General features: G+C 36.5%; 1 protein-coding gene across 1 annotated transcript in view; it reads right to left on the bottom strand.

The window, feature by feature from the left end:
• The window catches only part of MSH2 (mutS homolog 2), a 75367-nt gene that overhangs the window by 31769 nt on the left and 22005 nt on the right, over positions 1-21593 (bottom strand). The window contains exon 7 of the mRNA XM_044660656.1: positions 11038-11237. Within this exon, the coding sequence (XP_044516591.1) occupies positions 11038-11237 (200 nt within the window). The remainder of the gene's footprint in view (positions 1-11037; positions 11238-21593) is intronic.

Here is a 21593-nt window from a genome sequence, read left to right as displayed (position 1 = left end):
AGTTAGCAGAGTGTAAGTCATGAATTGTGTCAAGTGTTCTAAGAAATATAAATGTATCTAACAGTTAGGACCACCTGTAGATGCCCTTTTTGAGGGACAGTGCCTAGAATATATATAGTAAGCACTGTACGAATGTCAGCAAGCTAGCTAGCTTGAACACATCTTCCCCCTCAACTCCAGCTCTGAACAATTTCCTATCTTATCCTAGACCTTTTCAATTTCATGTAATCAATGTTATTTATTCTTGCTTTTCTGATCTCTAACCTTTATCAGGTTAAGAATTCTCCATCTGTGAAAATGTACGTGGGGGGGGCAAAGGGGGAGAGAAATGTGACCTTTTATATTTAAATTGAGTATCCACTTGGAGTTTGTGGGATATATTGGTTAAGATTATGGTTTCTATAATTATTTTTGCCCAACTGCTTTCTAGTTTTCCCATTAAATTCTTGTGAAATATAAATTCCTTCCCCAAACAGTTGTTCTCTGCTTTACATACAACTTTTCAGAGACAAAAATATTCTGTAAAGTACACAGGCTTTTCTATAATGTCTTTGCCGAATAATAGCTTAAGTCCAAATGGACCAATTGCAATGTTAGCTGTAAAGATCAAGATTTTCTTTGGCTAATGCAATCAGTCTGAATAAAACTCAGCTAAAGTATGGGCTCCAAATAAACTTATATGGAATATATAGATTTTTGTTGTTGCTTTTCAGACATTTCAGTCGTATCTGATTCTTCATGAGCCCTTTTGGGGTTTTCCTGGCAAAGATACTGGAGTATTTTGCCATTTTCTTCTTCGGCTCAATAGACAGATTGAGAAAACTAAGGTGAACAGGGTTAAGTGACTTGCCTAGGGTCATACAGCTAGTAAATGTCTGAGGCCAGATTTGAACTCACAAAAATGAATCTTCTTGACTCTAGATCCACCATGTGATGTCTATACATCACAACCAGTGCCATGAGCTGCCCAAAAACATGGATTAGCATATATTACACTATGCTCATTTGCTTTAAATAAGCACATGCTGCTTTAAAAATAACTAAGACAGCCATATATACAGGACAATAGAATTTAAAATAGTTTATACTGATAAGATAATGTAAAACAAAGCAGAAGCTAATAGTTGAAGTAATAAGTGTATAAAATAGGTGTCAACACAAGGAAAAATGCCTACTAATTTGCTGATTACTAATAAAAATTATTTGAGGGTTCTCATACATAAAATAATAGCTTTCTATGCAGGTAGATTGTTTTAATAATTGCTGTGGTCAAAATAATTGCTATGTCCAACATTCTGGTGATAAGCCTTTCTTCCGTTGATCCCAGCTGACCATTATACAATGACAGACTCTGCATGCTTTTTTAAGCTTGATAGACAGTGGCAAATATTGCATATCAATGATATTACCTTTATTAAACCCCAGGTTCCTCTACAATATGATAAAACAGAAGAAAGAGAACAAAGGTGTAGAGCTGGAAGGGCCTTAGAAATACTTTATCTGCTCTTACTACCAATAACACTGTCACCCATAAGGTGAATAACCTCCAAACCCAGAGAGCATATTGCAATCACCAGCCTCACAAACTGATGTAATATAAGGGTAATGGCTCCCTATAAGCAGGGGGAAAAGTGCTAAGGGCAAGAAATGGAATAGCTATGGAGGTCAAAAAGCTAACTTTCACCCAAAAGCCCAATATTCCAAAGAGGATTGTACCTGAGTCTTGAATAGATTAAGCAATACTGCAGATCTAAGATAATGCTGGCCATTAAGTGATTTAAGGATTGTGAAACATGATACAATAAAAGAAAGGGCAAGTAATCCAATTCTAAGTTTCATCTTTTTTCTGTTTTCATAATAAAAAAGGCAGCTAGATAACCCAGTAAATAGTGTGTTGGACCTGAAGTCAAAAAGTGTAGCTCTAGCCTCAGGCACTTAACTGGCTGTATGACCTTGGTTAAATCACTTCACTTGTCTACCCCAGTTTTCTAATCTATAAAATAGGATAATAATGGCACCTATCCCCCAGGATTGCTGTGAAGAGAAAACAAGATATCTGTCTTGAAAATCTTAAAGCACTATAAAAATGCTCGCTACTATTATTAAAATAAAAACTATTAAATGATTGAGCTATAAAATAACAGTCTTTGGAACTGTTTGTTAATTTGGGAGGGAAAAGGCCTAAGTAAACCAAGCCAAACTAGGTGAAACTTTTCCCATGAAGGAAAAGCTAAATCATACTTGAACATAGCTGAGTATAAAACCTTGATCAGATACTGATTTTTTAATGTCTTTCATTCACACAGAGGTGTGCTAATGAATCTTAGCTCAAATATGGCCAAGGGACAGGTAGGATAGTGGATATCACAGATATCTCAGTGGATAGAGAGCCAGGCCTGAAGTCAAGAGGACCTGGGTTCTGACTTCAGACATTGCCAAACTATATGATCCTGGGCAAGTCAAAATCTATGGTCATTCATTAAGCCCAAATGGGGAGCCCTGGCTACTAATATTATTAAAATCAGTTACTGACTGCCTATGTGTCTAGGCCCAAGTTGGCAAAGCCATAGCATGGGTGCAGGGGCAGCATGGAGGGGGACACTCCATTCCCCCTCTCCATAGTGCCTGAGGTCATTTTTCATAGGCCCTGCCCCTCTGTCAAGCTGTCCAATGCAAGCACTTCCTCCCTCCACTGTCTGGGGGTAATGCCGAGGTTCACAGGCAGCTTTAAGTTGCAGTTTGGACCCGGGATCTTAAAAAACGTTTGCCAACGCTGGTCTAGGCAAACTGAGAGGAGGTAAGAGAGATACAGAATGATCTCAACATAGAAATACTTAACAGTGATTAAAATATGTAATAGTGGGTCATTAAAGAGATAGCCTTTTAAAATGAGAGAAATACTGACTTTATTAATTATGTTGTAATGAGTGGAGAGAAGTTCTTGATCTTATAATATAAGTATATTTTACAGAGTAGTTACTTATGCTAACATACCCATACTAGGTTGTAAGAGGGCAGGATATTTCCTTTAAATTTTGCATATAACTTTCCCTACCATCTAGAACAATTGAGGAAAAAAAGAAATCATTTAATCTGCTAATGTTTAAAAACAAACAAACTAAAATCCAGAGATGTTAACTAAGTAAAATTACATGGGTCAAATCAGAAGGAAATCTAGGATTTATATAGGATAGTCATTTGACTGCAAATTTAATGGTTACAAACATCCCATAGCAAAGAAGTTGCTTTTTCACAATAACACTATTTAGAAAAACATTAAGAATCCCAACCTCTCAGGTAATCAAATAAGTGAACAAATTCATAAAGAATTTCCAATTTATTGTCAGTAACTGTGGACTCCTTTATAATGCCTCATGGCTCCATTCTAAAGACTGCAGCTGTGAGCCTACACAAAACAGCTGCAAACATTTTAAGTTAATAAACACAAGTATTTACAATTTGACAATATTAAACCATAATTTAATCACTACCTAAGTCTTATTGCCATCTACCATGACACATATTATCAAACACCAAGTCCAAATAAGAGGCTATAGTCTTATCAATACTGAAATATAAACTTTACTACTGGAACACTTTCCAGCTCGTCTTCAGATATTAAGTTTGACTAATATGTTAACAAATAATTCAGGAAATTAATTAATTTTCTTTCTCTTCTGTGTTTACATTCACATCAATCAGTAAGAGATATTCTAAGAGTTATTGCTAATGAAATTTTAAAAATATATCTCAAAAAGTTAAAGTATTAAAACCATCAATAAGATTAAGTAACAAGCATTATTAAAAATAAAACTTCTGATCCCTGGTCAGGCTGTTTAAGAACATTTATCTCTTATTCTCACATCTGCCTCTATTAACTCAATTTTAACAAAGTTGTTCAGTTGTTTCAGTCTTGCCCAACTCTTTATGACTCCATTTGGGGTTTTCTTGACTGACATACTGAAGTGCTTTCCCATTTCCTTCTCTAGCATATTTTATAGATGATGAAACTGAGGCAAACAGAGTTAAGTATGTGTTCAAGGTCATATAGCTGCTAATAACTGTGAAGTCAAATTTGAACTTGGGTCTTGCTGACTTCAGGTCCAGGACTTGACCCACTATACCACCTTAGCTACACTAATTTTTGCAAGGGTCTTTGGATATTAGCCATATTTTATTGTCCTATTATTTTGAGTTATGGCTATAATTCTAAGATACTATAATGAATTAATTTTTTAAACATATCTTTGCAATTAATGAGCATAAAGAAAAATTAAGAGGACATTGGAGATCTCCAAAACATAGCCTATGTTAATGATAACAGCAATACAGGTATACATTATCCTGGGTTCATTTCTCTATCAGCTCCCATACCTACTAATCCACTTAAACATTTTCTAGTTTCTCATCCTGCCCATCTCATATCTACCAAGCTCTCCTAACCTTTGCTTACCCATGTTCTCTTCAACCTTTCAATACATAATCTTCAAAATATACCAACTCATTTCATAACTGTATCAATATGATTTGGGAAACATAGGGTCAACATACAAAATTTGAGAACACAGATCAGAGTCTATTGTGACTACTTCTACTCTTTCATTAAATACAGGTCACTCTAAAGTCCCCCGAGAAGGAAAAAAATAGATACATATGCTCAGCTACACATTTCTTAAGTATATACTGATGTTTACTGTTAGAATAGTTGCTTTTCAGGGAATTTTAACACATCTGAATATCTGAAATAGTCCTACAGCATATACAAGTCATATAAGAATATTTCTATTAATATAAAAAATATTTTTCAATAGCAGAGGCTTCTTGGCTCTCTGGACCCTGAGAAGGACACTTCTGCCTCCCTTTAGATGACGAAAAAGCCATGATCAGTGGCTTCTTCCTGACATCCAAGTGAACAAATTTATTAAAAAGTTCTAGAGTAATGTCCAAGGCACAGTCCATCTATGAGAGAAACATTTAAAAAAGGGACCACACTATTATTTCCCTTCTTAGCTGCTACCAATAGGAATAGAGACCCGAGTATCCACCAATCCACCAAACATTCACCATGAATCTTAAAAGTTTTTATTCATGTAGGAACTACTAGTTAAAAGGCAGCATGTAAATAGCACTGGCCCTGGAATTAAGAGAAAACTGAGTTTTTAATCCCAGTTATAATAATTCTTAGTTATGAAACACATGGGCTAATCATCTGATTTCCGAGCCTCAGGTTCTTCATCTTGAAATGAAAATAAAATATCACAACGTATTGTTGTGAGGATCTAAAAAAACTGTGTATGTAAAGTCTTTAAGTACTCTATCGATTTCTAAATTTCTACTACTGTTATTAAGGAGCCAGTGTATTTATTGATTGAACTGGTAAGAGCAAAATCTATATTTACATTCGATACTGGAGGTTCTACTTTAAAGAAAAATGTTTCATAATTATAATGCTGGATTGCTTAGAATTTGTAAATTCTTATCAACATGGTTTGGCTTCACATAAATAATGTGCTATTCTTTATGTAAGGAGATGATGAGCCCTACCACTAATTAGATATAGATCTTTAAAGTTATTTCTATTGCAATCAATCAATAAGCATTTATTAAGCATCTATGTTCCAAGCAATGAACTAGGTGCTAGAGACAAAAGATAAAAAGGAGACAATCTCTGTCCTCAAGAAACTTACATTCTCTAAGGGAAATGCACATAAAAATACATATACAAAATAAATGCAAGGCAATTTTTTTTAGGAAGGGTATCAGCAAATGGAGGATCAAGAAAGGATTCATGTAGAAGGTGATGCTCAAATAGTTTCGGGGGAGAAAAGGGATTTTAGAAGAAGTGAGACTGAAGGGCACTACAGGTATAGAGGACAAGAAGTACAAAGACACAGAGAAAGGAGATGGAAGTCTTTTATGTCTGAGGAATAGCAAACCTAGTTCATCTGAACCACAGAATTCATGAAGTAGAATAAATATATAAGGTTGGAAAGGTAGGTTAAGAAAAGTTAGGTCATAAAGAAAAAGCCTGAGAAAGGCAGCAAGAGTTAACTTTCATCTTTGAAAGGATCTGAAGAGACATTTTGAGAGAACTGTATTTAACTTATTTTGTGGAGAAGACATTCTAAGAATTTCTAAGAAACTTTTAAATGTCTGCCATGCTAAGCTTAAGAAATGAACTGTTGAGAATATTTATAGCTGTGCTTTTTGTGGTGACAAGAATTGGAAATTGAGGGGGTGTCCCTTGAGGGAATGGCTGAACAAATTGTGGTAGATGATGGTGATGGAATACTATTGTGCTATAAGGAATGATGAACTGCTTGATTTCTATAAGAACGAGAAAGATCTACATGAAATGCTGCAGAGTAAAATGAGCAGAACCAGAACATTGGACACAGAAACTGAAATATCATGGGACGATCAAATATGATTGAGTTTTATTACTCTGATCCTGGACAACCCTGAGGGACTTATGAGAAAGAACGCTATCCACCTCAAAAGAAAGAACTGTGGGAATAGAAACACAGAAGAAAAACATGATTGATCACTTGTATATGTGAATATGTGATATGGAGTTTAGATTTTAAAAGATTACTCTATTACAAAAATGAATAATATGAAATAGGTTGTGAGTGATAATACATAGATAACCCAGGGGAACGGCTTGTCAGGTAACCAAGGAAAAATATTTTTAAAATAAATAAATTTTTAAAAAGAAAGAAATGAATGTTAGACTATCATCCTAGTGTTTTGGAAGATGTCATCATTTTAGTTGTAGAGAAGAGCTGATTCTAACTATGACTATTCTCAAATCTGGCTCATTATTGAACTAGGGAACACTGTTTTTGTTGCTGTTAAATTCCATAGCCAATAACATTAATGTTTGACTAAGCATGAAAAGATAGGTGAAATTCTTGTCAGAACTGCAAAAGGCTCAAAGCATGGAGGAATAGCTGACAAATCAGATGACATAGTCTGGATTCAAAAGGATCTCAGAAGACTAGAAAGGCAGGTTGATTTTAATAAGATGAAATTTCATAGTGGTAAATGGAAGATCTTACATTTGGGTTTAAAAAAAATTAAGACTTTGAAAATATCATTTAGGGGAAATGTAGAGAGGCAATAGCCGTACCAGCTTGACAGCACCTTGCCTTTCACTAACATGGCCTTCAAAAACACAGAATCACTTCAAACCAAAAGATCCTGTGTTTAGGTTTTAGTGGAGGCTAGCTATTAGCACAATTATAGCTAACAAGTTAAAGTTCCTTTCTTATTTCAAGGTGACATTTTGACATTTGAATTTCTGCCCATAGAAATAAGAATGAGAGATAGACCAAGTCCTGCCATTGAACTGAATCCACTTTTTGTTTATTGTATCCTGAACTGTCTAGTACAAGCCCAATGTGGGGGAAATGTCCTTGTTTTTACCCTTAGGATCTATTCCTAATGTTGTCAAGATGCCTCTATGTATGTCACTTGACCTTGTCTTCTAAGATTACTTTCTTTCTACTATATACAAAACGTATATTACATAGAGTATGTGTCATGTGTTCACACATGAGGGGGAGAGGATGTTTTATGTGTTTTTGCCTTTCTTTATATCTAAAATGCTTGGTTAGCATAGTTCTTGGCACATAAATTGACTAAATACTGTCTCAACACCTAATACTTAACAGAATGTTCCAAACATGGCAGGGTCCATCAACTCAAGAAGTCATAACATGAATTTTGTATTTAGTAAACCAATAATCCTAAACCAGGTGTGAAACATGTACCATATTATACATATCAACAATTATTACAGGAATAAATAAAAGCATTTACAAAAATCACTATTGCTTACCTGTAAATATCATCTTTTTATACACTGATTAGCAGCAGCAGGCAATTTGCATTTATGATCCTATTAAAGCTAGTTGGATTGATATCAAGATAGAAATAATCATGGGGGGAAAAGAACAATAATAATATTTTTTAAAATTCCAGATTGAAGCCTTATGGCTAACAATTGTGTTGTTTTGGCAGGGAGAAGGTAGCATTAACTCCCATGGACAAAGTTATAGAAAGTATATACTGAAAAGTCAAAGTCCCACTTTTCAGATACTCTGAGATAGAAACACACTAAATTTCAATCACTGTTTATGGCTTGACTGAGCTCTAAGACAATGTAAATAGCATATTTTCAAATTATCATAATTCCCACAAATGCAGAAACAATTTATAGCTTAGTGTCCACACTGGTTTATAAAAACTAAAGAAACCTTGTTCCCCTCTAAGCTTTTTCTCCTTTCTCAATCTCTTGTGTTTTAGGCTCACAGTTTAGACAAATATCAGTATTCCTGGCTTTAAATTTTTTAACAATAACAAATAATACAAATAGTCAAATAGTTCAATAATGAATCAGTTGCAAGACACTAATTACCTACTCTTCTATGACTTCTGAGAACTGTTACAGCCAAATGAAATGGTTACCCTTCAGTTACCTCACTGGAAAGTCTCTAGGAATTTACCCAGACTAGTTCTCTGACAAGTAAAAACCGATTTCTTGGCTAATGCTCAAAAGCTTTAAAAGTTTAATAGGACCTGCTAGAATTCAGCATCTCCTATCATAAACTTTAAAAATACAGGCCACATTCTAATACAACAGAACAATATAAATATTTGGTAGATTTTCTACCTAGCAGTATTAGGCAAGATTTTGTCCTAAAAGTTAAATAGAAATAGTCCTGAATTCCAGGTATTATCTCAGTTTCCTAATTAAAAGGTTCAATAAAGAGAATGTCTTTAGTCTCTTTCATTTCAATGGCCTAGTTCTAATATATCGAGAGCAGATTCAGTCAGGAAAGAAAACTATCCCCCATTTTTATGTACTTTGTACATTGTTGCTGCCCCCTGCTGTTCCTACATTTACTTGACTTTCACAACATATATTTGGTTTTGCCTAAGAGACTGATTGAGACCAAAAATTCCATGAGATAAAAGAAAATGGCAATTTTATAGGATGTTGCTTAAAGTCATAATTCCCCCTTGAAATTTTAGTGCATTTAGTTACTTTTTCAATTCTTCATCATTCTATTTAAAGAAAGAAAAAAACCTTACCTCCTATCTTAGGATCAATACTAAATATTAGTTCTGAGGCAGGAGAGGGGGAAAGGCCAGGCAATTAGAGTTACGTGACTTACCCAGGATCACAAAGCTAAGAAGTACCTGATGCCAGATTTGAACCCAAGACCTCCTGTCTCTAAGCCTGGCTCTCTATCCATGGAGGCACCTAGCTACTCCTCTTCATCATTCATTCTTAATGCTTTAAGGACTTTCGAATCGAAACCAAACCAAAACAAAACGATACTGTACTATTCTTAAGTCTCAAGTTCTAGTTAATTGAACTTAAATACAAATTCAATTCCACAAGCAGAGGCTACACTTAGTGTCACATATTTTACCTTCAATGTCCAAAGTAATCATAGATATTCAATAGGGATAGGTGATTTTCTAATTCATTTATCAAAGTGCAAAGGAGTATGTCAAACCTATAGGCATATCCTATATTCAGGTAGCCTTGGTAAGAAAAAAGCATCCTTCAACTTTATTCCAATACTTTTTTGCTCCCTCATACCTTGTCAAAGCCATCTGGCTGGAATATGCCCTGACAACACTTAGCTGGCCATTTCCTAAGTATTACATGCCACAAAGATCACAGGATCAGGGGCAGAAATGGAAGAAACCTCCGAGGACACTGCGGTCCAAGATGGTTAAATAACACCCCTAAGGCTACACTGGAAAAGAAGTGGCAGTCAGGGTTTTAACCCGGGTCCCATAACTCCAAATCTAGCTTCTTTCCTTCTGAACTATGCTGGCTCCCAGGCAGTGGGCTACCATGAACCACTGAGCTGGAAGACATCCGTAGAGATCAAATAATCCACCACATCAGCTTAATGCGAGTAAACTAAGGCACACAAGCTAAGGGACATGGCCAGGAGCAGACAGTTGTAAAGCCTAGAGGAGAACCCAAACCTCCTAACTCCAACCTAGCTCTACTGTAAGTCAGTACAAACTCTTTATTAGAAAAAAATTTTAAATACTACTCGAGAGAAGGTTTAGTATCTTTTCTTTATAGATGGCAATACATTTTCATACACCAAAGAGGGGGATTTCAATGATATAAGGATGATATTAGAAAATAAGTATTGTTTTATTAGTTTAGAGATAAGAAGTGAAGAAGCTGCTTGAGGAAGAATTGGAGTTTGAAGCAGAGCTGAGACAGTGTGCCAGTTTCAAATGCTGACAGTTGTAATGGCTTTTCTGCCAGTTACTCTCTCTGGGTATGGCAGTGGCAGTTGGTCTCTGGCAGTTGGCAAAGTCACACACAGGGACTCTCTCTCAGGGCTAGAAGAGGTAACATCTTTGTCTCTGTCTGAGGGAAAGACCTGAAGGAGCTTAGCCCAACTTGGAAAACACTATTGACTATCTACTGCAGTTTTTATAGACTGATTTAACTTTGAGAAGACCAAAGAAAACCCCGGTCTTTGGTTTGGACTCTGAGTCTGCTAAGGCTCAGCCTTTGTTATTTTTATAACTTGAAGGAGAAGTTAAGAATTATTAAGGATAATATTATTATTAATTATTATTAAGGATAATATTGTTAGTTTTATTTAGAATAGTAAAAATTTGGGTTAATCAGAATAGGAAGGATTAGTGTAGCCTGTGAAACAGGAGAAGCGGTTCCTTGTGGAAACAGGGAGTTTTATTTGGATGGAGTTAGAATCCCTTATAGTTAGAAATCCTTTTATCCTTACATATTTCAATAACTATTTTTTATTTTTTATAATAAGAGTCTCTTTAGCATCCTTGAGCCTGGCCCTAAAGGGAAGTTCATCTATGAGCTTTACTTCACTTTATCACTGAAGATACTTTTAATTACACCTATGAAAAGTATCGGAACAGTTTTGAACCTTTATTAGCATAGTTTTCACTCACTTATTTTTATAGCTCGTTTTTATTTTTACAATGGAGGAATAAAAAACAAAGCCATGTTACCTTCATGTTTTTCCAGTGCTTTTATAACATTAGGGAGCTGATTTATGGCTTGATACATTCGGTAACAATCCTGTAGGCTAGCTGCATGTCTTTGAAATTTTTTGGCAAATCGGTGAAGATCTGGGAAACGACGAAGTAAGTCTTCTTGCAAACTCTGCCTCAGCTCTGCATCTACTACAAATGCCTCAACTAGATTTAACCTGGAAAAAAAAAACATTTATTAAATGTTAATCAAACACCATGATAAGGCAAAACTAAAATCTCTCAACTAAGAAAACAAAGTCTAAGAAAACAAATGTCTAGAAATAGGCATTCACAGTGGAGCTGCAAGCAGAAATCTTGAAAAAATATATAAATAGGGACATTTAAACATCTAAGTGGCAGAGTGGGATAAAGTGCCAAGGCTGGAGTCAAGAAAACCTGGGTTCATCTGGCCTCAGACACTTCCTAGCTGTGTCACAACCCCAACTGCCTAGTCCTTGCCACTCTTCTGTCTTAGAATTAATACTAACTTGAAAAAAGGGATACTAAGACAGAAGGTAAGAGTTTACATATATATTTGTATGAATAAATCATTATTTAAGAGAGCTCTATCAAAGGATGACTAAATCTACACGCCATTTGATAACAAGTTGAAAACATTTAAAACAATATTGCCATCTACTATTTCAATAAAAATAAAACTATCCTGCAAAGTTGAGCCTAAACATCAATGAGGACAGAGGCAGTTCCCTACAAAAACTTCTCCAGAGATGTAGAAAGCTCATTAGACCAAATCCTTATAGGGAAATCCAAAACAAAGTTAAAAGAAGTAATTTTTCCAGTCCAGGTCAGCAAAGGAAGATAGAGAGGTCATGGGTTTTTGTAAAGGACTGGATATGACCATTGCCACACAGGAAACATTCCAGCATTGGGAGAAGCTATCCATCGGTACAGGCAAAGATACCAGATACTTCTCAGGACATCCTCAGATCCAAAGTGGGGCATCTCAATAGGGATAAGAGCCAACTGGCAGACATGACATCCATTACTTAGTTGTGAGTCACAGATCCAATGCAATCTTTGGAGATCTGAGCCCAGGGATGGAATTCCATAGTAAAGGGCTTTAATTGGTAAATCAAGAAAAGATCAGGTTCAGAAACAATAGGCAATAAGGTAGCTCTAAACCATGCAGAGGGAAAACCAGGGCAAGAATTTCAGACCAAGGGGATAACCAGCAATTCTGTCACTCTGAACCAGGAGAGCTTCCTGGATGGCTGACAGTGGCTGAGTCTAGCGGTAGCAGTCTATTTTTGTTCAAACTCAAACCGTCAAACTGTTCCAAAACAGATCACTTTCAAAGTATTGAAAGCCTGAGCTGGTCTGAATTTCTAGAAAAAAAAAATCACTCAATACCCAAGAAAGCAGCAACAGGACTGGCCCAAACTTTCTCCCCAGAAATGTACAGAGACTGGCCCTAACATCAAGTCAAAATTCCAAAAATCAGGCTGGCAGAATGTGAAAACTAAAAATATATATATATTTATTTCATCATAAAAATGATTTGTGGTGGTTGGTTGTTGTCCTTTGTAGCTAAAGAGGACCAAAATGACACCACTATGTCACAGTCAGTGTATACTATGTTGCCTGTGACTGATCAAACCAATAAGAGCTCAAAAGGTTTTGCCACAGGTCAGGTACAAATAGCCCATATGAACCTTATGATGATATATACCTAGAGAATCTGAGAAAATCAGCCAAAAAGCTGATAGAAATAATTAATTGGGATGAAGATGTCTCTAAATTTGTACATCTCACATTTCTTTTGAGCTATTACAATTCTGGTTAGCTCATAGAACACAGAGCCTTCTTTGATGCAAGTACACCATACTGGATGGTCCTGTGCCACTATCTCACAATCTATACCAAAGTTCTTCAGAGAAACCTTTAAAGTATCCTTTATTGCTTCTTCTGAGCTCTCTGTGACTTCTCCATGAGGCTTTTAGGTATTTAAACAATGTGGTCAGCCCATCAGAGTTGTACTCTCTGAGTTCTGAATTCCTGGCAGTTCAGCTCCAGGAAACACTGCAGTGTCTGCTACTTTATCTTGCCAGGTGATCTTCAGAAGCTTCCTAAGATAATTAAAATGGAAGCAATTCAGTTTGCTGGCATGATGCTAGATAATTCACTATGACCATGTGGGATTTATACCAGGAATGCAAGGTTAGTTCAATATTAGGAAAACCATCCACAACCAAACCAATAGAATCACATGATTATCTTGCTAGATGCAGAAAAAGCCTCTGACAAAACACAATACCCATTCCTATTGAAAACAGTAGAAAATATAGGAATAAAGGGGCCTTTCCTCAAAATAATAAGCAGTATTTATTTAAAACCATCAGCAAGTATCATCTGTAATGGGGATAAGTTAGAAGTCTTCCCAATAAAATCAGGAGAGAAGCAGGGATGCCCATTATTACCACTACTATTTAACATTGTACTAGAATTGCTAGCAGTGGCAATTAAAGAGAAAAAAGAAATTGAAGGGATCAAAGTAGGCAATGAGAAAACTAAACTATCCCTCTTTGCAGATGAAATGATGATATATATCTAGAGAATCTGAGAAAATCAGCCAAAAAGCTGGTAGAAATAATTAATAACTTTATCAAAGTTTCAGGGTACAAAATAAACCCACATAAATCATCAGCATTTCAATATATTTCCAATAAAACTCAGCAGTAAGAGTTAGAAAGAGAAACTCCACTTAAAATCACTGCTCTAGACAATATAAAAAAAAATATATATATACATATATATGTATATATACATACATATAAATGCATGGGAGAGAGAGTATGAAGATAAAATTATCTCTCTCCTATTTATTCTTTAGACTTTAGACACCAGGAATATATACACCACACCTCACTTAAGAATTAAGTGGCAGAGGATGGGTGGGGAAATGACCCATGTGTGCTAGTGAGTAACAAATCAAAAACAACTGCCCTCCAGGCAGTCAGAAGGAAAGTTTAAGCTGCCATTTTGTGGGAAGCCAAAAAGAGAATAGATAAAAATCTGAGACTCCTCTTTTGACCCCTTTTGTGATCCTTGTGATTTCTTGTTGAAAAGTATTGTGGCCTTATTGAAAAGCTTTAAGTTCCTAGCAAACCTGAATTTAAAGGGTTAACACTGTTCCCCTTTGGCAGGGAATGCAGCTGCCAGATATAGCCAAGGCCAAAAACTTGGGGGGGGGGGGGGTACGCACAATTCCACCCTGAGAGGGATATTCCCCAACTTGGCTTTCTGATAAGAACTCAGTCAAAATTCAGCCTTGGCCTTGGTCTGTTCTGAAGCCAATGAGACTTTTTGTGTTTTGATATGACATAATTTGTAACTTCTATGCATCTGCAAAGTTTCAGGGGGGTTCTTTTGTGTGAAATAAGTCTTGAAATATATATAATAAACTCCATGCTCCTGGAGACAGAGCTGGAAGCATGAGTTAAAAGACAACTCCCTTGTCCCATAGTTATTTCCTTATCAACTAAACTGTCCTTATCAGATTATCAGAGGTGATAAAGAGATCTCCACACCATTTGGCCACATAGAACTAGAAGGTGGACACAGGAAGTGAAGCAAAGAACTATTTTTTAAATATGATGGTAACTTCCTGTGGGGGACTTTGACCTTTGAACTTGGCCTTAGAGCTCAGGTTTAAGACCTCAGACTGTTTCCTTTTGGATTGTCATGTAGGTGAGTGAAAGGCTGACTCACTTTCCTTTGTTTTTCTGGAGTCACTAACCTCCAAAGAGGCCTCTAGTCTTAGAAGAGGCCTCATGGCTAGAAACCTTGTATAATTGACCTCTGTGCCCCCTTTTGCTGGGGCCTCTGAAGCCCTGCCTGGTTTGGACCTTCGGACCAGGCCTGAGTAATTATCTCTCTCTCTCTCTCTCTCTCTCTCTCTCTCTCTCTCTCTCTCTCTCTCTCTCTCATTTTCCCTATTTCCACTCTTCCTATTTGTAAATAAACTACCATAAAAGTCATTCTGACTTGAGTCTTTATTTTGGAATTGTGTAATCAATTCCTGGTGACCAAAACTCTTAAATATTCAAACCAACCATAATTTTTACCCTTTACATGGGTTACTCAAATACACATCCAGAAGAAAATAACAACTCCAGCATCTATAAGCAAAACTCCAAGAAAAAAAAAAAAAGCAAATTGGGCACAGATACACCAGGATTCCTGGAAGAGATGAAGCAAAGAGTTTAAAAAAAAAAAAGCCTAAAAGTTTTTATGTCAATGAAATGAGAGCAGTCGATGCCTGCCCTTTGATCCTGCCATACCACTGCAGGGCTTATACCACAAAGAAATAAGGAAAAAGACTTGTACAAAAATATTTATAGCTATTTTCTTTGTGGTGGCAAAAATTGGAAAATGAGGGGATGCCCTTTGATTGGGGAATGGCTAAACAAATTGTGGTACTTGTTGGTGATGGAATACTATTGTGCTAACAGGAATAATGATTCCATGTGAACTGGAATAGCCAACAGGAATTAATGCAGAGTAAAAGGAACAGAACCAGGAGAACCTTATACACAGAGACAAATACACTACTGTAGCACAATCGAATGTAATGGACTTCTCTGCTAGCAGCAATGGTTCCAGGACAATTCTGAGGGACTTATGAGAAAGAACGCTATTCATATCCAGAGAAAGAACTGTGGAAGTAGAAACACAGAAGAAAAATATTTGCATGATCACATGGTTCAATGGGGATATGATTGGGGATGTAGACTCTAAATGATCAACCTAGTGCAAATATCAAAATGAAAATAGGTCTTGATCAATGACACATGTAAAACCCAGTGGAATTACATGTTGGCTATGGGAAAGGGGTGGAAGAAGGAGAGGGAAAGAACATGAATCATGGAATCATGGGAAAATTTTCTTAATTAAATAAAATTTTTAAAAAATTAAAAAAGAAAAAAGAAAATGAGAGCAGTCGAGAAAAAAAATTAGAAAAAAATGACAGGTATGGAAAAAAGAACTGGAAAAGGAATTAACAGGTTGACAAACATGAAAAAAAAACAAAATGTTTCCCAACTAGCGCATTTCCTGAAAATCAGAATGGACCAAAGAGAAGCTAATGACTCCATTAGGGAATAAAAAATATTCATATAAAATCAAAAGACTGAAAAAAATTGAGGAAAATGTAAGGTATCTCAAAGTAAAAATAAATGACCTAGAAAACAAATTAAGGAGAAAAAATCTGAATCAATTTACCTGAACACCATCATCAAAGAGCCAGCATCATAATTAGAAATACTTTAAAAAGAAAATTGTCCCAAACTTTTGATACTAGAGGGAAAAATGTAAAGAAAAGAATCTGCCAGTCACATTCTGAAAGAAACTTCTGGGAACATTATAGCCAAAATCCAAATGATTCCAAGCCAAAGGAATAAATATTGCAAGAAACCAGAAGACTGAGGAGCCACAGTCAGGATCACACATGATTTACCAGCCACCACTACCAAGGCACAGAGAGCTTATAAGACCATATCCCAAAATGCAAAGGATATATACTTATAGCCAATAATAACTTAATCAGCAAAACTGAACATAATCCTAAAGAGGAAATGGGAATGCATTTTGAATGAAATGGAAGACTATTAAGCATTCCTGATGAAAAGACTAGGGCAGTATAGAAACTCTGAAGTTTAAACACTAGAGTTAAGAGAATGCAATCAAAGCATTCATCTCATCATTCCCATGACCTGTACTCCTCTAGACCAGTGAAGGGAAAACTACAGCCCACAGGCCAGATGTGGCCCCCTTGAAATGTTCTATCCAGCAGCGGGACACTATTCCTAATCTGATAAATATAATACAATGAAACTTTGAAAGCGTTGCCTTATAAACAGATTGACAAATGAGTATTTCATTCTTCCTTTGGCCCCCTCTTTAAAAAGTTTGCCCAGGGCTTCCTGGTTAAGATGGCGGCAGAGTAAAAAGCAGCGCTTAACCTCTCCTAACCAAAACATACAGGACTCCTCAAGGGGACATAAAAACAAATCCAGGCGAATGGAGGGACCCCAAAACAGGGTGCAGCGTGGAAGGTACGTGGAATCGGGGCATTTCCATGCTATGAAGGGGTGAAAGAGCTCTCACTAAATTGCGAGCTGAGCAACTCCCCCAAACACACACACACATACCACCTACAACACCAAAGCCAGCTCAAGAGAAATAGAGCAAGTTTGGGGCACCCATTGGCAGCTCCAGGGCCCGTTCCTGAGAGCAGCAAGACTTAGGACCCCAAAAGGCTAAAGAACGCACACGGACTTTGAGTGCGGGCGATGAGCACAGGTTCTGAGCACAGGTGCACACAGGCACGCGCGCGTGAGCAAAGGCTCTGAAACCCTGAGTGGGGAGCCAGTGCAGACAGGTATATGACTGTGGAAGCAGCTCCCTGAAACTTGTAAAGGAGCCTCCAGCAGAGAATCAAGCAAGGGGGTCCACCAGGGGGCTTACCTTGAGAACAACCAGACCTGAGACCTCAGGAGCCGAAAGAGCGCAATCAGACCCTGAGCGCCAGGATAAAGCTAAGAACGGGCTGGGTTATCGATGGCAACCCAGAATCAGGAAGGCCAAAAGAGAAAGATTAACAACAGGAAGAAGAAATCTTTAACACTTAACAACTTTTACACAGAGAAAATCCAGACAACCGAGCAAACAGAAGAGGAGAACAAACAAGCATCCGGACCCTCCCAAAATAATGAAAACTGGTCACAAGCGCTTGAAGAGTTCAAATTTGAGATGACGAAAAAGTTGGAAAAGATTTGGCTAGAGAAATGTGAAATAGCTCAAAAGGAAATCAGGCAAGAAAATAACAGTTTAAAAGGCAGAATTTTGCAATTGGAAGGTGGGGCTCAGAAATCAAATGAACTGATAAGCAAATTGAACACCAGAAATGACCAGATTGAAAAGGAAAATCAAAATATTATAGCCGAAAACCAGTCCCTAAAGGCTAGAATTGAGCAATTAGAAGCCAATGATCTCACAAGACAGCAAGAACAAATAAAACCAAGTCAAAAGACTGATAAAATAGAAGGAAACATGAAATATCTCAATAAGAAAGTGACAGACCAAGAAAACTGGTCTAGAAGAGACCATTTGAAAATCATTGGTCTTCCTGAAAAAGCAGAAATTAATAGAAATTTGGACTCCATACTAAAAGAAATTATTCAGCAAAATTGCCCTGAAGTTCTACAAGAGGGCAATATAGAGAAAGGATCCATAGATCACCCTTTACACTAGACCCAGAAAGGACAACGCCAAGGAATATAATAGCCAAATTCAAGAGCTTCCAAGTAAAAGAAAAAAAAATCTTACAAGAAGCCAGAAAGAGACAATTCAAATGTCAAGGAGCACCAATCAGGATCACACAGGATCTGGCAGCCTCGATGCTAAAAGACTGCAAGGCTTTGAATATGATATTCAGAAAGGCAAGAGAGCTGGGCCTTCAAACACGGATCAACTACCCATCAAAACTGACTATATACTTCCAGGGGAAAGTATGGGCATTCAACAAAATTGAAGAATTCCAAGTATTTGCACAAAAAAGACCAGGACTAATGGAAAGTTTGATATCCAACCACAAAAATTAAGAGAAAAATGAAAAGGTAAATAAGAAACAGAGGGGAAAGAAAGAAAACTCATAATTTATAAATTTGCCTTTGTAAGGGCCTCAGTAAGATCTAATCTGTATTCCTATGCGGAGAAATGCTATGTATAATTCTCTGTAGTGAACTCTATTCACTACTATAGTATTCACTATTATAGTAATCAGAAGAATAATTCATAGGGAGAGGACGGAACACTAAACGGTCTAAGATGATATGAGGGGTGGGAAAGAGGGGGGGTGAATAGTAGAGGACACAAAATAGGATATTCTATTATGCACAAAGAGGGCATGGGAAGGGGAGAGGACAAATACTATTATAAGAAGGAGAGGAAGAAAGCATTAAGAGGTAATATTTAAACCTTACTCTCAGTGTAATCAACCCGGAGAGGGAAGAGTAGCTATATTATCCATTGCGATATAAAACTCTATCTAACCCTACTGAGAAAGTCAGAAGGGATAAACCAAGGGGAGCAGGGGAGTGGGGAGGTCAAAAAAGGGAAGGGAGAAGAAGGGGGAGGGAATTTATTAGACCTTTAAAAATAAAAAGAGGGGAATAATAAGGGAGGGGGTAGAAAGGGAAGTTAATCAAGGGAGGGGATGAGGGATACTGGCTTAAAGCAAACCACCGGTTTAAGAGGAAATAGTTTAAAAAGAAGGGGTAGAAATAGGGGAGGATATGAAAACGTCAGCGAATGCACAACTGATAATTATAACTCTGAATGTGAATGGGATGAACTAACTCATAAAATGGAAGCAAATAGCAGAGTGGATTAGAAATCAACACCCTACCATATGTTGTCTACAAGAAACACATATGAGGTGGGTGGACGTACACAAGTTTAAGGTTAACGGCTTCAGCAAAATATTTTGGGCGTCAAATGAGAAAAAGAAGGCAGGAGTGGCAATTGTGATTTCTGACAAAACCAAAGTAAAAATAGATATGATTAAAAAAGACAGGGAAGTATAAATATGAAAAATAATAAAGGCTGCTATAATAATATAAATTAGTATTTTAATTAAAGCCATGTTTATAGATAAAGTTATCAGACCACGCGCTTGTAAGCATTCAAAACTGCCGCCTCCATTACTGTCTCCCGTCTGCTGGCCAAGAGCCTACTAGCAAAGAGACCACTCCCTCCTAACCCAGGAGAATTTAAACCCTCTCTGTGTCGACATAGGCCTCCCCATGCCCCAAAGACCCGGAAACGAAAACCAGTTGGACCATGTTGGATCACGGGAAATGTAGTTTTGATACATTTCCCATGTCCATAGATATATATACACCTTTTAGATGGCATTTTCCCAAATTTCACTTTTACAGGTCATTACATCCTGATTAAAGGCAGTATAAACAATGAGGAAATAAAACTGCTCAATATGTATGCACCAAGTGGTATAGCATCCAAATTCATAAAGGAGAAACTGGCAGAGCTCAAGAAGGAAATAGATAGTAAAACCATAGTAGTGGGAGATCTAAATATTCCTCTTTCAGATCTAGATAAGTCAAACCAAAAAATAAATAAGAGGTAAGAGAGGTGAATGAGGTCCTAGAAAAATTAGATTTAATGGATATGTGGAGAAAAATAAATAGGGACAAAAAGGAATACACCTTCTTTTCAACTGCACATGGTACATTCACAAAGACTGACTATGTAATACGGCATAGAAACATTGCAAACAAATGCAAAAGAGCAGAAATAATAAATGTAACCTCAGATTATAATGTAATAAAAATAATAATTAGTAAGGGCACCTAGACAGGCAAATCAAAAACTAAATGGAAATTAAATAATATGATTCTCCAAAACCAATTACCCAAAGAAGAAATCATAGAAACAATCAATAATTTCATTGAAGAGAATGACAATGATGAGACATCCTACCAAACTATGTGGGATGCAGCCAAGGCAGTACTCAGCGGGAAATTTATATCCTTGAGTGCATATATTAACAAATTAAGGAGGGCAGAGATTAATGAATTGGGTATGCAACTCAAAAAATTAGAAAGCGAGCAAATTAAAAATCCCCAGATGAAAACTAAATTAGAAATACTAAAAATCAAGGGAGAAATTAATAAAATCAAAGTAAAAGAACTATTGAATTAATAAATAAGACTAGAAGCTGGTATTTTGAAAAAATAGATAAAATAGACAAAGTACTGGTCAATCTAATAAAAAAAGGAAAGTAGAAAACCAAATTGACAGTATCAAAGATGAAAAGGGAGACCTCACCTCTAATGAAGGGGAAATTAAGGCAATCATTAAAAACTATTTTGCCCAATTATATGGCAATAAATATAACAATTTAGGAGATATGGATGAATATTTACAAAAATATAAATTGCCTAGATTAACAGCAGAAGAAACAGAATACCTAAATAATCCCATATCAGAAATAGAAATTGAACAAGCCATCAAAGAACTCCCTAAGAAAAAATCCCCAGGGCCTGATGGATTCACAAGTGAATTCTATCAGACATTCAAAGAGCAACCAATCCTAATACTATACAAATTATTTATTATGATAAGCAAAGAAGGAGTCCTACCAAATTCCTTTTATGACAAAAATATGGTACTGATTCCAAAGCCAGGGAGATCAAAAACAGAAAAAGAAAACTATAGACCAATCTCCCTAATGAACATAGATGCAAAAATCTTAAATAGAATACTAGCAAAGAGACTCCAGCAAGTAATTAAGAAGATCATCCACCATGATCAGGTGGGATTTATACCAGGAATGCAAGGTTGGTTCAACATTAGGAAAACCATCCACATAACTGACCATATCAACAGTCTAACAAACAAAAATCACATGATCATTTCGATAGATGCTGAAAAAGCCTTTGACAAAATACAGCATCCATTCCTATTGAAAACACTGAAAAGTATAGGAA

This window comes from Gracilinanus agilis, chromosome 2, assembly GCF_016433145.1.
Source record: "Gracilinanus agilis isolate LMUSP501 chromosome 2, AgileGrace, whole genome shotgun sequence".
NCBI classification, from domain to species: domain Eukaryota; kingdom Metazoa; phylum Chordata; class Mammalia; order Didelphimorphia; family Didelphidae; genus Gracilinanus; species Gracilinanus agilis.
This window is presented reverse-complemented; position numbering and strand designations above follow the sequence as displayed.